The sequence below is a fragment of the Pseudophryne corroboree genome, chromosome 4, assembly GCF_028390025.1.
Source record: "Pseudophryne corroboree isolate aPseCor3 chromosome 4, aPseCor3.hap2, whole genome shotgun sequence".
Classification (NCBI taxonomy): Eukaryota; Metazoa; Chordata; class Amphibia; order Anura; family Myobatrachidae; genus Pseudophryne; species Pseudophryne corroboree.
In genome coordinates, this window is record NC_086447.1 from 494,296,737 (window position 1) to 494,312,677 (window position 15,941).

General features: G+C 46.7%; 1 protein-coding gene across 1 annotated transcript in view; it reads right to left on the reverse strand.

The window, feature by feature from the left end:
- Nucleotides 1-15,941, reverse strand: part of REV3L (REV3 like, DNA directed polymerase zeta catalytic subunit) — a 372,405-nt gene that overhangs the window by 17,802 nt on the left and 338,662 nt on the right. Inside the window, exon 30 of the mRNA XM_063917144.1 lies at nt 7,584-7,830. Within this exon, the coding sequence (XP_063773214.1) occupies nt 7,584-7,830 (247 nt within the window). The remainder of the gene's footprint in view (nt 1-7,583; nt 7,831-15,941) is intronic.

The window sequence follows — 15,941 nt, forward strand, 5'->3', positions numbered from 1 at the left end:
TACCAAAGCTCCCAAACGGGCGGGAGAGTGCGGATGACTCTGCAGCACCGATTGAGCAAACAGGAGGTCCTCCTCAGCCAGGGTATCAAACTTATAGAACTTTGCAAAAGTGTTTGACCCCGACCAAGTAGCAGCTCGGCACAGCTGTAGTGCCGAGACCCCTCGGGCAGCCGCCCAAGACGAGCCCACCTTCCTAGTGGAATGGGCCTTAACCAATTTCGGTAACGGCAATCCTGCCGTAGAATGCGCCTGCTGAATCGTGTCACAGATCCAGCGAGCAATAGTCTGCTTTGAAGCAGGGCCGCCAACCTTGTTGGCTGCATACAGGACAAACAGTGCTTCTGTTTTTCTGATCCTAGCCGTTCTGGCCACGTAAATTTTCAAAGCCCTGACCACATCAAGGAACTCGGAATCCTCCAAGTCACGTGTAGCCACAGGCACGACAATAGGTTGGTTCATATGAAAGGATGAGACCACCTTAGGTAGGAATTGAGGACGGGTCCGCAACTCCGCTCTATCCATATCGAAAACCAGATAGGGGCTTTTATGTGATAAAGCCGCCAATTCCGAAACTCGCCTAGCCGAAGCCTAGGCTAACAACATGACCACCTTCCAAGTGAGATATTTAAACTCCACTGTTTTAAGTGGTTCAAACCAATGTGACTTAAGGAAACTTAACACCACGTTAAGGTCCCAAGGCGCCACCAGAGGTACAAAAGGAGGCTGAATATGCAGTACTCCCTTCACAAAAGTCTGTACTTCAGGTAAAGAGGCAAATTCCTTTTGAAAGAAAATGGATAAGGCCGAAATCTGAACTTTAATGGAGCCTAATTTTAGGCCCAAATTCACTCCAGTTTGTAGGAAGTGAAGAAAACGGCCTAGATGGAATTCTTCCGTAGGAGCATTCCTGGCCTCACACCAAGAAACATATTTTCGCCATATTCGGTGATAATGTTTAGACATCACATCCTTCCTAGCCTTTATTAGCGTAGGAATGACTTCATCCGGAATACCTTTTTCCGCTAGGATCCGGCGTTCAACCGCCATGCCGTCAAACGCAGCCGCGGTAAGTCTTGGAACAGACAGGGACCTTGTTGTAACAGGTCTTACCTTAGAGGAAGAGGCCACTGATCTTCTGTGAGCATTTCTTGCAGATCCGGATACCAGGTCCTTTGTGGCCAATCTAGAACAATGAGAATTGTTCTCACTCCTCTTCTTCTTATTATCCTCAACACCTTGGGTATGAGAGGAAGAGGAGGAAACACATATACCGACTGGAACACCCACGGTGTCACTAGGGCGTCCACAGCTACCGCCTGAGGGTCTTTTGACCTGGCGCAATACCTTTGTAGCTTTTTGTTGAGACGGGATGCCATTATGTCTATTTGGGGTAGTCCCCACCGACTTGCAATGTGCGCGAAGACTTCCTGATGAAGTCCCCACTCTCCCGGATGCAGATCTTGTCTGCTGAGGAAGTCTGCTTCCCAGTTGTCCACTCCCGGAATGAACACTGCTGACAGAGCGCTTACATGATTCTCCGCCCAGCAAAGAATCCTGGTGGCTTCCGCCATTGCCACTCTGCTCCTTGTGCCGCCTTGGCGGTTTACATGAGCTACTGCGGTGATGTTGTCTGACCGCATCAGAACTGGTTGATTGCGAAGTAAGATCTCCGCTTGATGTAGGGCGTTGTATATGGCCCTTAGTTCCAGGATGTTGATTTGAAGACAAGTCTCTTGACTTGACCAAAGTCCTTGGAAATTTCTTCCCTGTGTGACTGCTCCCCAACCTCGGAGGCTCGCATCCGTGGTCACCAGGATCCAGTCCTGAATGCCGAACCTGCGGCCTTCCAGGAGGTGAGCACTGTGCAGCCACCACAGGAGAGATATCCTGGCTCTGGGAGACAGGGTGATCCTATGATGCATTTGTAAATGAGACCCGGACCATTTGTCCAGTAGGTCCCATTGAAAAGTCCTCGCATGGAACCTGCCGAAGGGGATGGGCTCGTACGATGCCACCATCTTCCCCAGGACCCGGGTGCAGTGGAGCACTGAAACCTTTTTTGGCTTTAATAGGTTCCTGACCAGAGCTATGAGCTCCTGAGCCTTTTCCATCGGAAGAAAAACCTTTTTCTGTTCTGTGTCCAGAATCAGGCCCAAAAAGGTCAGACGCGTTGTAGGAACCAGCTGGGACTTCGGAATATTGAGAATCCAGCCGTGCTGTTGCAACGTCCTCACTGACAGTGACAAGCTGTCCAGTAACTTCTCTCGAGATCTCGCCTTTATGAGGAGATCGTCCAAGTATGGGTTCATTGTGACACCCTGCTTGTGCAGGAGCACCATCATTTCCGCCATTACCTTGGTGAAAATTCTCGGGGCCGTGGAAAGCCCAAACAGCAACGTCTGAAATTGGTAATGACAGTCCTGTACTGCAAATCTCAGGAACGCCTGGTGAGGAAGAAAAATCGGAACATGAAGGTAAGCATCCTTTATGTCCAGGGAAACCGTCCAATCCCCCCCCCCCCCCCCCCCCTCCAGGCTGGCGATGACCGCTCTGAGCGATTCCATCTTGAACTTGAACTTTTTCAAGTACAGGTTCAGGGATTTCAGATTCAAAATGGGTCTGACCGAACCGTCCGGTTTCGGAACCACAAACAGGGTTGAGTAGTACCCCTTTCCTTGCTGGAGAAGAGGAACCTTGACTATCACCTGTTGCAGGTACAATTTTTGAATTGCAGTTAACACTAACTCCCTTTCTGACGGAGAAGCTGGCAGAGCCGATTTGAAAAACCGGCGAGGAGGCATCTCTTCGAATTCCAGCCTGTATCCCTGAGAAACAATCTCTATTGCCCGGGGATCCACCTGTGAGTGAACCCAGACGTGGCTGAAAAATCGAAGACGTGCCCCCACTTGATCTGGCCCCCCCCCAGGGAAGCCCCAGTGTCATGCGGTGGATTTTGCAGACGTAGGGGGGGACTTCTGCTCCTGGGAACTAGCTGTGTGCAGCTTTTTTCCCTTGCCTTTACCTCTGGCAAGAAAGGACGATCCCCGTACCTTTTTGCTTTTATTTGAACGAAAGGTCTGCATTTGGTAATGAGGTGCCTTCTTAGTATGTTGTGGGGGAACATTAGGTAAAAAATTCGATTTACCAGCCGTAGCAGTAGAGACAAGGTCCGAGAGGCCTTCTCCAAACAACTCCTCCCCCTTGTAAGGCAACGACTCCATATGCCGCTTTGAGTCGGCATCCCCCGTCCACTGTCGGGTCCATAAGAGTCGCCTAGCAGAAATAGACATAGCATTTATTCTGGAGCTTAGTAAACAAATGTCTCTTTGAGCATCCCTCATATATAACGCAGCATCCTTGATATGCTCTAGGGTCATTAGAATGGTATCCTTATCTAGGTTCTCAATCTCCGTAGATAAGGAATCTGTCCATGCTGCGACAGCACTACAAACCCAGGCCGATGCCATAGCCAGCCTAACAATAGTACCAGAATGTGTGTAAATGTACTTCATGGTAACTTCCTGCTTACGATCCGCAGGATCCTTGAGGGTAGCAGTATCCTGGGAAGGCAGTGCCACCTTCTTGGATAAGCGTGTCAACACCTTGTCTACTTTAGGCGAAGATTCCCATCGTATCCTGTCCACGGATACGCCATAAGAATCCTTTTGGGAACTTGTAGTCTCCTGTCTGGAGATTCCCAAGCCTTTTCGCACAATTCGCTTAGCTCAAATGAGGACGGAAAGGTGATCTCAGGCTTTTTCTCTTTATACATGTGTACCCTCGTGTCAGGGACAGGGGGTTCCTCAGTAATATGCAAAACCTCTTTAATAGCAATGATCATGTAACGAATACCTTTAGCCACTCTTGGCTGTAATTTTGCATCCTCATAGTCGACACTGGAATCTGAATCCGTGTCGGTATCTGTGTCAGTGATCTGGGATAATGTGCGTTTCTGAGACCCAGAAGGTCCCGTTGCCACTGGGACAGGCATGGTCTGACTACCTGACTGATCCCTAGCCTCAGTCTTGTCTAATCTCTTATGCAATAAATTTACATTAGCATTCAAGACATTCCACATATCATACCTCCCAACTGTCCCGATTTTCGCGGGACAGTCCCGGTTTTTGGGGACTGTCCCGCTGTCCCACCCGCGGGCCGCAGTGTCCCGCAGTGGGGGGGGGGGGGGGAGGCAGTCGGGAGGCTCCTGTCATCGCTGCCCTGCTTAGCAGAGCAGCGGTAAATAGACGCTGTGCGCGTGCGCACAGCGTCTATTCACTTGAAAGAGGAGGAGAGGGGGCATGCCAGCAGCTCACGGAGCGCTGGGCATGCCCCCTCAGTGACCAAAACGGGGGCGTGGCTTGCGATTGCGGTCCTCCCGTGAAGCCACGCCCCTTCTCAATAAACCACACCCCTTTTCGGGAGCGCGCCCCGCTTAGCCGCACGTGCGTCCCTCTTTCAATATTTAGAAAGTTGGGAGGTATGCACATATCCATCCAGGCCGGTGTCGGCGTTGCCGACGGCGACCTGACAATCATGCACTCCCCCCTCCTCCTTAGGCGAGCCTTCGTCAAACATGTCGACACACGCGTACCGACACACTCCACACACACAGGGAAACTCTTTTCTGAAGACAGGTTCCCCTTTAGGCCCTTTGGAGAGACAGAGAGAGAGTATGCTAGCACTTACCCCAGAGAAAAACACAGAATGTTTACTCAGTAGCGCTGCTGTAATGTATAATCGCCAATTATGTGCCCCCCCCTCTACTTTAAAACCCTCTTTCACCGTGTGTAAAAGCAGGGGAGAGTCCGGGGAGCTTCCTCTCAGCGGTGCTGTGGAGAGAAAATGGCGCTGGTGAGTGCTGAGGGAGAAGCCCCGCCCCCTCGGCGGCGGGCTTCTGTCCCGCTCAAACTTAATAAAATATGGCGGGGGCTCTTTTATATACATGTACAGTGCCCACCTGTACATGTATATAGTCATTTGCCATAGGAGAGGTATTCTATTGCTGCCCAGGGCGCCCCCCTGCGCCCTTACAGTGACCGGAGTGTGTGAGGTGTATGGGAGCAATGACGCACAGCTGCAGTGCTGTGCGTTACCTCAGTGAAGCACTCGAGGGCTTCTGCCGCCTCAGTAGTCTTCTTTCTTCGTTTCTTCCGGCTCTGTGAGAACGGCGGCGCGGCTCTGGGATGAACGCCCAGGACGAACCTGTGTTCCACTCCCTCTGGAGCTAATGGTGTCCAGTAGCCGAGAAGCAGAGCCTATCATTTAAGTAGGTCTGCTCCTCTCTCCTCAGTCCCTTGATGCAGGGAGTCTGTTGCCAGCAGAGCTCCCTGAAAATAAGAAAAAAAACTACCAAAATGCTTTCTTAGCAGGAAACTCAGGAGAGCTCCCTGCAGTGCACCCATCTTCCTCTGGGCACAGTCTAAAACTGAGGTCTGGAGGAGGTGCATAGAGGGAGGAGCCAGTGCACACCCAGAGTCTAAAGTCTTTCTTAAAGTGCCCATGGCTCCTGCGGAGCCCGTCTACTGCCCATGGTCCTTACGGAGTCCCAGCATCCTCTAGGACGTTAGAGAAATTAAATATAACCTGTTCCCAAAAGAGCTACAGTATCATCACTGGAAGCCATCATGGCACTAAGACCCAGAGTAGTTACACCGATGACTGGCAGAAACGTTGCAGTAGTAGCTGTTCTGAAAGCACAGTTCCCTCCAAGACAGATATCTGTGGCATGTAAAATGTATAGATGCCAAAGTAATAATGTCTGTTGCCAAATGAAGTGCCAGATGCTACATGAGGTACGTGTGCTGGTGAGGTAACATCCCCAATTAATAGGTACCAATTCAGCAGGGAAACAGTGTTTAAATTATAACACCCTGAAGCCACACGACATTCTGAAAACAGATGAGGGATAAAATATGGCATTGTCCTGTCATCTAAAGTTGTACGTTAAGTTATGGTTCCTGTTGGATTGTGTCAGTGACTGGGTTTTCTAAGCCTCTGCAGACAGTGGGAAGACAGGCCTCAGGGGGATATTCAATTTGCCTCCGAAGAGACATCAGGAGTAAAAACCCCCGATGTTCTTCGGGTGCTGCGGTCAGGCTATTTAATTCGCTCGGCCAGTAACAAGTGCAGTTACACCCGTAAACACACAGGTTCAGTGAAACCTGTGTGTTTTCGGGTGAAATAGCCTCATTTTCAGATGAAAACGGGTCTGTTAACGGGCATTTTGCTTCGCCTGCCGTAGGCAGGTGAAGCAAAATCCGGATAAGCCGCGGCACACGCCGGCTTATCTGGGCTAATTAGATAGCCCTGGCGGCGACACTTTACACCCGCAATCGTTGCGGGCAATTTGAATATCCCATTTAGTCTCTACCTTGATGGAAGAGCAGATAATTGTGTCTCTGCACCTGGGTCAACCCTGGGAGTAATTCAGTGACTACAGTCCCATTAGGTTAACAGGGTTGTCTAGTAGGCTCTTTGTGCCATGAAGAACCTGGTTCTTCTTCAGTAAAGCATTATAAGTCAGGAAGTTTTTTTTCTGGAATAAAACCTGTTTGTGCTTTTCATCACCTATTTGCAAAATTACTGCAAACCTCCTAAAGATATCGGGTGTGCTAGGCACATAAGGGAGCCAGACAAACAGCTGGTTTGGTAAAAGAGCTAAACATTAACCTGGTATCCTCACAGGGGGAAATGAGAAATTGGACCTTACTGTATATTGTGGGAATGTATTAGAACTACTCTACATCATGGCATTGTGAAGCATTTGTAGTTTCTCCTTGTATGTGTTTTTTTTTCTGGGTACTGTAATTTTCTTCTACAGTGTAAAAACATAGTGGGTCATTAATATCAGTGCATGTGGCAGATCATCTAAACTGTAAGCGCTACTGGGGAAATAGATGATTCAAAAACCCTGTAGAGTGCTGAGTAATATACAGCCACTATATTAATACAGGTTGAGTATCCCTTATCCAAAATGCTTGGGACCAGAGGTATTTTGGATATCGGATTTTTCCGTATTTTGGAATAATTGCATACCATAATGAGATATCATGGCGATGGGACCTAAGTCTAAGCACAGGATGCATTTATGTTACATATACACCTTATACACACAGCCTAAAGGTCATTTTAGCCAATATTTTTTATAACTTTGTGCATTAAACAAAGTGTGTCTACATTCACACAAATCATTTATGTTTCATATACACCTTATACACACAGCCTGAAGGTCATTTAATACAATATTTTTAATAACTGTGTATTAAACAAAGTTTGTGTACATTGAGCCATCAGAAAACAAAGGTTTCACTATCTCACTCTCACGCAAAAAAGTCTGTATTTCGGAATATTCCGTATTTCGGAATATTTGGATATGGGATACTCAACCTGTAAATATTACTGTAGTGCGCTGGTCAATGTATGCAAAATATGCCGGTCATTCCTAGACCTTTTTACTTTTGTTGCAATGTTTGTATCACTTTTACTCTTCCTATTCTTCTTTTGATCCTCAATACAAATGTAATGCCCTTCACAAACTTATTCATAGTCATCAACTTAATAAATATTCATTAACTTGGGCTTACCCTTGGTAACTCATCGTACCAACTGAAGACATCAACTCCTATCAGCGAAAAGATCCTATTTAGTGGCGGCAGTATCTGCTTGGTGATGTAGTAGGTTGCATTCAGCCTTAGATTGTGATCTTGGAGGACATCAATGGGCCGTCTCACAAGCTGGATAAGGGGCACTCCAGGTGTACCGTATACTATCACATATGGCACTCGTTCTCCAACACGTGGCTCAGAGCGGCGGTCATACGCTACCATCTTCCTGTTTAGGAAGAACAACAGTCATTGGGTCTGCTTAATCATAATGTCAACATGACCTATAAAATCCACACATACAGTAGCCACTGCAGGTAAAAATGCATAATGTATAACAAGTTACATTTATTATTGTATATTACCTAGCTTTTGAATTCCACTAAAAGATACTGAAAGACATTGGCCATAAATAAATAAATTATGTATCCTCTGCTTCAGCACAGCAAGCTCAGTACAATACTCATGAAGACACTACTTCTCAGAAAGCCAATACCACTGACCAATGAGAAGGACCACAGTGCCACCAAAAAAACAAAACAAAAAAAAAACCACTGCTGTTTTTTAACCTGCAACCAATATCAGAGGTGAGATTGCCCCATGAGGAATACTTATATGCAAGTGCTATTTTTAGTGGTAAATGCACTATTAGTATTTGTTTCTCTGTATTTGGTTACCCTGTGTACCCCATTTGTGGACATACTAAGCCTAACCATGGAGGACTGGGTCATATTATAGGCCCACTCCCCTCTGCATATTACTGCAATGTTGCACCAATCCAGCGGTATTAAAGAAATCTTTTGATGCTCAAGTTTAGCCTTTATTGGGTTAGTGCATTAAGGTAAAACAGTGCTTTATTCCCAGTTTAAGTAAGGATATCACACCATTTTTTTGTTTTCTTCTCTTTCTTACATGCTAACTTGTGGAAAGAGGAAAAAGAAAAGGGAAGACGTCTACACTATGTGGGTCTCGATCTATGGTATGTTCTACAGACTCTTCTTAGCAATAGAGCTCACTGTTCTGGTCCTTCTTATTGGTCAGTAGTATTAGAACTTTGGGAAGTTATGGTCTCTGCTTATTAAATATTATAATTGTTTAATAAAATAGGTAGCTATAAAGATAATTTCGGCACACTTAATTTGAAAACCACTGCTTATTCTGTAAAAATACAACATTGCTTTACATGTAAAATCAATATAGAGTATATAATATATTGCATTAAGAAAGCAGAATTATATATTGTGGAATCCAGAAACATGTTGAAATAACACATGGCAACAATAGAAGGCAAGTAGATATGTACAAAAGCAGTAAGTGTCAGACACCCTCCTTACCACCTAAGTTTGATCAAGAAAAATTCTAGCTTCCACTGGACTTAAAAAAGGGAAGAATTTTTATTTTACATTTAATAAAGTGATAAATGCATTTATGGGGGAACTCCTAGCTCATGGGTTCCCTGTTAGTGGCAATCAGGCCAGGCTGACTAGCACTGGCGAAGGTTAAAGAATATATTAGAATGAAAGAATATAGAAAGATGGGGTGAGGATTGATTAACTATGGTAATCTAAGTAAACGGAATGCCCCACTAATGGTAAACAGGATCTCTAGGGTCGGATTCTCTACATGTTTGTGAAGACTGAGTTGAGAGTAGTCTTTGTAAAAAGGTGTCCTCTCCTCTGGAGAGCTGACAGAGTAGCAGTCGAGTCGTCCAGGACGACTATTGTGTGCTGCAAGCTCAGCTAAACCATCAGAGGCATCTCAACACAAGTAGTGAAAGGCAAAGGTCTTAAAAACAAAAAAAACAAAACTTCTACTGAGTATGTATATCTTAAAGGAAGGAATATGCCAAAAGGAGATTTATGTTCTTACCTGTTAAATCCTTTTCTTTAAATCCATAAGGAAACACAGGGATAACGCTGGGGTATAGCCTAGTGAGCTGCAGTCTGGAAATCAAATAGTTAAGTTTTCTCTCCAAGAAGCCCAGGCTCACATCTCCTCTTTACCGCGTCCCCAGCCTCAGACAGCCAGTTAGGTTAACAGAGGCAAAGAGTGAGCAAAAAGAAGGGGAAAGAAGACCAGCACCAACTCAGGTCCTAACAAACAGTGGATGTGAATAGGGGAACTGGTAGCAGAGCAAAACCCAACAAGCAAGGAGCATCAGGGTGGGCGCCCTGTATTCCCTATACATTTTAAGAAGAGGATATAACAGGTAAGAATATAAATCTCCTTTGCGTCTTACGGACACAGGAATTATGCTGGAACGTCCCAAAGCTATCCCGTAAGGGAAGGGACGTTTCTGAGCTGTGCTGAGAACCCTTCGCCCAAAAGCTGTGTCTGAAGCTGTGTCTGAAGAAGCAAAGGTGTCAAAGTTATAGAATTTTATGAATGTGGGTGCTTTACAAAGCTGCTCTGTAGAAGTGCCACATCTAGCTGCCCAAGAGTTTCTCACTGACTGGGTGGAATGAGCAGTCACCACAGCAGTGGCAGGAAGGTCCACCGCAGAATAAGTCTGGCAAATAGTCAAACAAAGCCACCTGCCCATAGTAAAATAAACAAATCGTCTTAAGGAAATCCCTAGTCCTGTCCACATGAATCTGGAGAGACCTAAACATCTAAAGAGGTCTCCTTTGGTTTAGAGTCTCATACTCTGAAAGAAACGACATTCTCCTGATTAATTTGACACATAGAAACCACCTTAGGAAGGTAACCCAATCATGTCTGAAGAACAGCCCAGTCCGAGTGAAAGATAAGAAATGGGGAGCAAAAGGACATCGTGTTCAAGTCAGATATTCTCTGGGTCAATGCGATTGCAAGAAGGAAGACAGTCCTTCACATAAGCAAAACGAATATCTACAATCTCCAAGGGCTCAAAGGGAGATGACTGAATAGCCCAAGAACCAAAGATAAAGTTCTATGGAGCCACTGGAGGTACAAACGGAGGTTGCACTTGGAGGACGCCTGAAGGGAAGCCCGTACATCGGGCAACAACGAAATCTGCCTCTGGAAGAGAACAAAAAGGGCTTTGTGCCCTCAATGAAGAAAGCCGGAGGCCAAAATCTAGACCACTTGCGAGAATGACCGGTCCAAGACCAGACTTGCGACTGGTGGAACAATCTGGAGTTGAAGCTTCTAGCCAAACACTAATCAAAGTCGTCCTCCAAACTCAGTAATAAATTGCAACAGAAGGACGCTTCCAGGCATTAAGCATGGTAAGAATGACCTTTCTTGAAAACCCCTTCACTTTCAGGATGTATGTCTCAAGAGCCACCCCGTCAAAGCAAAGTGGGCCAGATCCAAATGGAAGCATGGGCCCTGAGATAAATCCGGCTGTAGAGGAAGACGCAGCTAAGCGGTGATGGAAAGGCCTAGAAGATCCACCTACCAAGCTCTACATGGCCAATCTGGAACCACGAGGATCACAGTGCCTGCTTTTAACTTCAACTTACGGAGGCTCTGCAAAATCATAGAGGTTGGAGGGAAGATGTATGAGAGTGGGAATGTCCGCCATACTGCTAGGGCGTCCACCAGGAGAGCACCAGGATCTCTGGTGCGGAAACATTATCTTGGCAGCTTGTGGTTGTGCCAAGACGCAAGCATATCAATGTCTGGGAAGCTCCAATAGAAGACCAGTAGTTGAAAGACATCCAAATGTAGGGCCCACTCGTCAGAGTAGTCTGCCTCCCAATTTTGGACCATGGGAATGTAGACTGCCCTGAGTCGGGGTATGACACTCTGCCCAATGAAAAATATGAATAATCTCTTTGATGGCACCGCAACTGTAAGTACCTATGGCACTGCAACTGTAAGTACCGCCCTAGTGGTTTATGTAGCCAAAAGCGGTTTCATTGTTCGACTGCACCATGACCAGGCTATTCTAGAGGAGAGGGTGTGATAGGAAGAAAGCCTTGTACACTGTTCTGAGCTCAAGCATATTGATGGATAGACAGCTCTCCTGAGCCGTCCACTGACCCTGGAACATCTGATGACAAGTCACCCCCTACCCGCAAAAGACTTGGGTTGCGGTGAGAAAAACCCAGTCCTGGATCCAAAAGGGGTGACCCTTGTCTAGGTGGGACCAGTGAAGCCACCACAAGAATGAGGAACAACCCTCTCAAGCGATAATGATTGTCTGTGCCTTCAGGTGCAGATAGAACTTGTACCACCGGGCTAGAATTTCCAGCTGATGAGGATGGGAGTGAAACTGGGCATACTCCACCATGTCTAAGGTGGAGACCAAAGTGCCCAAGATCTACATGCAGGAGTGGATCGACACCCGATGGTGACTTAAAAATGTGTGACTCCTGGATTGTAAGGCCTGAAGCTTGCCCGTGGGAAGGAACACCTGCCGAACCCTGTTTTACAGTAAGGCCCCTAAATGTAACATCTCTTGAGATGAGTCAAGGTGGATTTCCACCAATTGAGCATCCACCCTCAGATAGATTTGATACCAGAGTAGAGTACATCCGGAGAATGCGCCAGCAGAAAAAAGTCATCATGTTAAGGCAGTATTCAAACACCTCTGCATCAAGAATGTGCTTCTGTCAATGACTTTGTGAAAACATAAGAAGCCATGTAAAGTCCAAATGGCAATGCCTGAAAATGTAATCGATCCTCTTGCACCGCAACCTGATGAAGGGTTGGTGACTGACTTGAATGGGAATATGTAAATTGGTATCCTGCATATCTAAGGATGTCATGAAATCCTCCAGTTCCTGAGCCAGAATGCTGGAGCGAAGAGACTTCATGTCGAATTTGGGAACCCACAGGTACCTGTCGAGCACTTTCAGGTTGAGGATGGGTAAGAACAGGCCCTCTGGCATCTGAACCAGGAAGAGGTTGGCATAGAAACTTGTGTCTCTCTGAGATGTGAAAACCACAATGATGACCTTGGAGGCCAGTAGAGAGTGAATGTACTGCCTGAGAGCTCTTGCTTTTCCTGGATCTGCTGGAAAGTAGGTTGAAAAATACCAGGCTAGAGTATGCTTCTGAAAAGTTAGGGCATAGCCTTGGGAAACTACACCCCTGATTCAGCATCTGTTGTGGTCACCATCCATGCACCGTAGAAAAGCAGAAGCCAGCCACCCACGCTGGGGTCCCCCAGGCGGAGGTTCATCCCACCATGCGGTAGGCTTGTCAGCTGGCTTTGTGGTGGGATGTCTAGTGGACCAGGGCTGTCTATCCCGAAACTTGGAGCCTTTTCAGGAGGAACCCTGGAATCTAGAAAAAGAATGACCACTGGCTTTCCCCCATGTGGATGAAAGGAGCTAAAATTTAACATTCATGACCTGGAAACTGCCGCAGATGGACGGAAAGCCATTTTTCCACCATAGCCACTATCTTGTTTAACGCTGGACCAAAGAGAACCTCGCCCTGAAAACAAAAGAGCACCCATTCTTACAGTCCGTGTCAGTGGGCCAGGAACCCAGCCAGAGGGCTCTCCTGGCCACCGCAGCACACATAGGTACACCAGAACTGAGGCCGTCTTCTAGGGCATCTGCACAGTGGCCAATGGCCTTAGCCACCCAAGTGGACGCGAGTGCTGCTTAAGCAAAAATACCCCCACTGGCATAGATTGTCTTGATAAAGATTTGAAAGCAGAGCGCTTGAAATTATGTATCTATTATCTATTATATATGTGTTGCAACTAATGTTGCTATATGAGGATGTTTTTATAAATACCTGTAAAAAAAGAGTCTGGTTAATACAATGTTAACAGCCCTTTTGTCCAGTTGCTGCAGTCCTCAGGTGATAAGGGTTTCGTTTTTAATGCTGGAACCCTTATCACCTGAGGACCGCAGCAACTGGACAAAAGTGCTGTTAACCAAACTCTTTTTTACAGGTATTGCACTAATAAAAACATCCTCATATAGCAACATTAGTTGCAACACATATAATAGAATAGATACATAATTTCAAGCGCTCTGCTTTCACATTTTTAACATTAATCTACCATTTCAGAGCAGCTCAAACACTTAAAAATCCCAGCGGCAGTGCATTTATTTTCTTTTTATTCTCTTTACTAATAGATTGTCTTGAGGAAGGTCTCCAGTTCCTTATCCATTGGATCCTTAAGGGAAGCCTTGTTAGGAAGAGGGCGAGTAGTAGATCTAACAAGTCGGGCAATGTTAGTATTAACTGGAGGGGCTCCCACAGCTAGTAGAGGATAAAAGGAGCAATGCGCTTAGAACCTGGAAGCACCTATTAGGGTGAGCCCATGCCTCTGCAAGAAGGTCCTTAAGCTGCGCAGAAGAAGTGAATTCAGCAGGCACCTTCTTCTGATGCTTAAATATCGCTGCTTTGTACTTAGGAGTCTGCTCGGAATCCTCAATCAAAAATGCAGATTTTACTGCCTTGATCAGGGCCTCTACATCCACCTGTGGCAGGGAGTCCTCCTTTGAGGAGGTCTCAACGTCTGAGGTAATAGAAAAATCAGCCTCATGTTCTGAGGAAATGTACAAGTCTGATTCATAAACAGACAGGCGTAGAGCTGTCTCGCCTGCAAGGTCTGTGTTTAGATGCACAATCTCTGTCTAGCATCTGCTGGAAAGATGTCAACACTGCACTGATGGAGTGAAGGCCTGCATCCACGGTGGCTCTATGGTAAATTGCCCTGAGCAGGAAGTGTGCTGGTAACCTGGGCCGCACCTGTAGATAGAGCTGCCCTCGGGGTTCCAAGCTGGTTAGCTAACTGCAACATTACTTGTGAAAGCGTGGAAGCCCATGCCAGTTCTCATCTGGAAGCAGTGGCCTAAAGAACCTCAGACTGTGCAGCTGTGAAGCAACGGACACAGATGCCATCGAAGTCCGAACCCCATGGAGGAAGGGGATGTAGTCAGGAGACCGCAGGTCACAATACCGGCACCTCAATCCCGAACCCTCACTATCCCGATGGTTGGCATGCTGACCAACTGGGACTATTCCCACTTGTGGGTGTCCACGACACCCATAGAGTGGGAATAGAACCTGTGGCTTTGTTCCCCCCCCATCCTCCGGGCATCTAAATGCCGGGATCCCAATGTCGGTATTGTGACCGCCGGTCACACATACCCAACCCGGAGAAAGCACTTCAGCACAGGTCCTACCGCTACACAAAACAGGAGAGCCCACCTCTCCGATTGCTTTGCTCTAGGAAGTCATTGTGATGCAATCTAAAGATGTCTCCACACACAAAAGTAAAAAAAAAATAAAAAAAAAAGCAGTGGTGTACAATTAACGGGACAGAGCAATGAGTGGTAAAGCGCTATAAATAAGTGGGGCTATAAAAAGATTATTATACATTGGTGAATGCCAAAAAACAGACTAGTGTTCACTCCAGTGTGACCACTAACAGCAGCAATTATTCAGATAGACTATTAAACATAACAAGCTGAAAGGTACACAAAGGATTTGTGACAGAGAGAAACAAAGTACTCCTATACAATTTACATACACACAGAACATTAAATGCACAGAAAAAACAAATAAGCAATATTGCTCAACAAACCAGCCCCAACAGCGGAGGAAGGAGCTAATTGGATAACCTGACTGCTGACAGTGAGGTATACAAGGAGACCAAACTTCTCTTCGGAGATGTGCTGAGGAAGGCAAGTGTGTAAAATGGTTGCACAGCAAGTCTCTGTAGGAGGGGAGATAGGAGGAGAAACCCTGTGGCATGCTGCCTGCTGAGGGGGGGTGGGGGGGATGTGGGTGGGGGGGGTGGAGCTAACAGGAAACCCCGTCTGGCTTGGACCCCAGAGCAAATGGTTGCCACCATACCAGTCCCCTGTTGCCATAAAACTGCCCTCGTGGTCTAGTGGGGATGCGGATACGACGAAGCTCTTACTTCTTCCAGCACCACTGCCTTACATGTCCCTCTTTTGCATCCGGCTGAGGCTGCTGCTTCAGGAGGTGTGCTGAGGAGCTCCGGTTGATGTCACTGATCCAGTCCCCACAGCTACGGCCACCGGCGCTGGGGGGCGGCAGAGTGGCAGTGAGGGTGTCCTGTAGGATGCCTTTCACTGACCACTCAAAACAAAAAAAGCAAAGCAAGAAATTATAAAAGGTTCTGCTAAAAAGAAGCTCCCAACACAGTGCCCACTTGCAGGCACCAAACTAAAACTGTGTGCCCTCTGGGGGCAAGGTAAAGGAGAAGGTGCCTGGGCTGCTGGGAGAGAAATCTTATCTACTTGGCGCCAAGACTCCAGCTCAACAGGCTATACCCCAGGTTTATCCTTGTGTCCCCTGTGGAAGAAGAAACATTTTTAAATTTCTAGAACAAGTTAACACACTTTAAAATTGGAGGAAACAGTGTAGCCTCTAACTGGAGAAACCCACAGCTACCCTAATCTTCTGCTGTGTCTG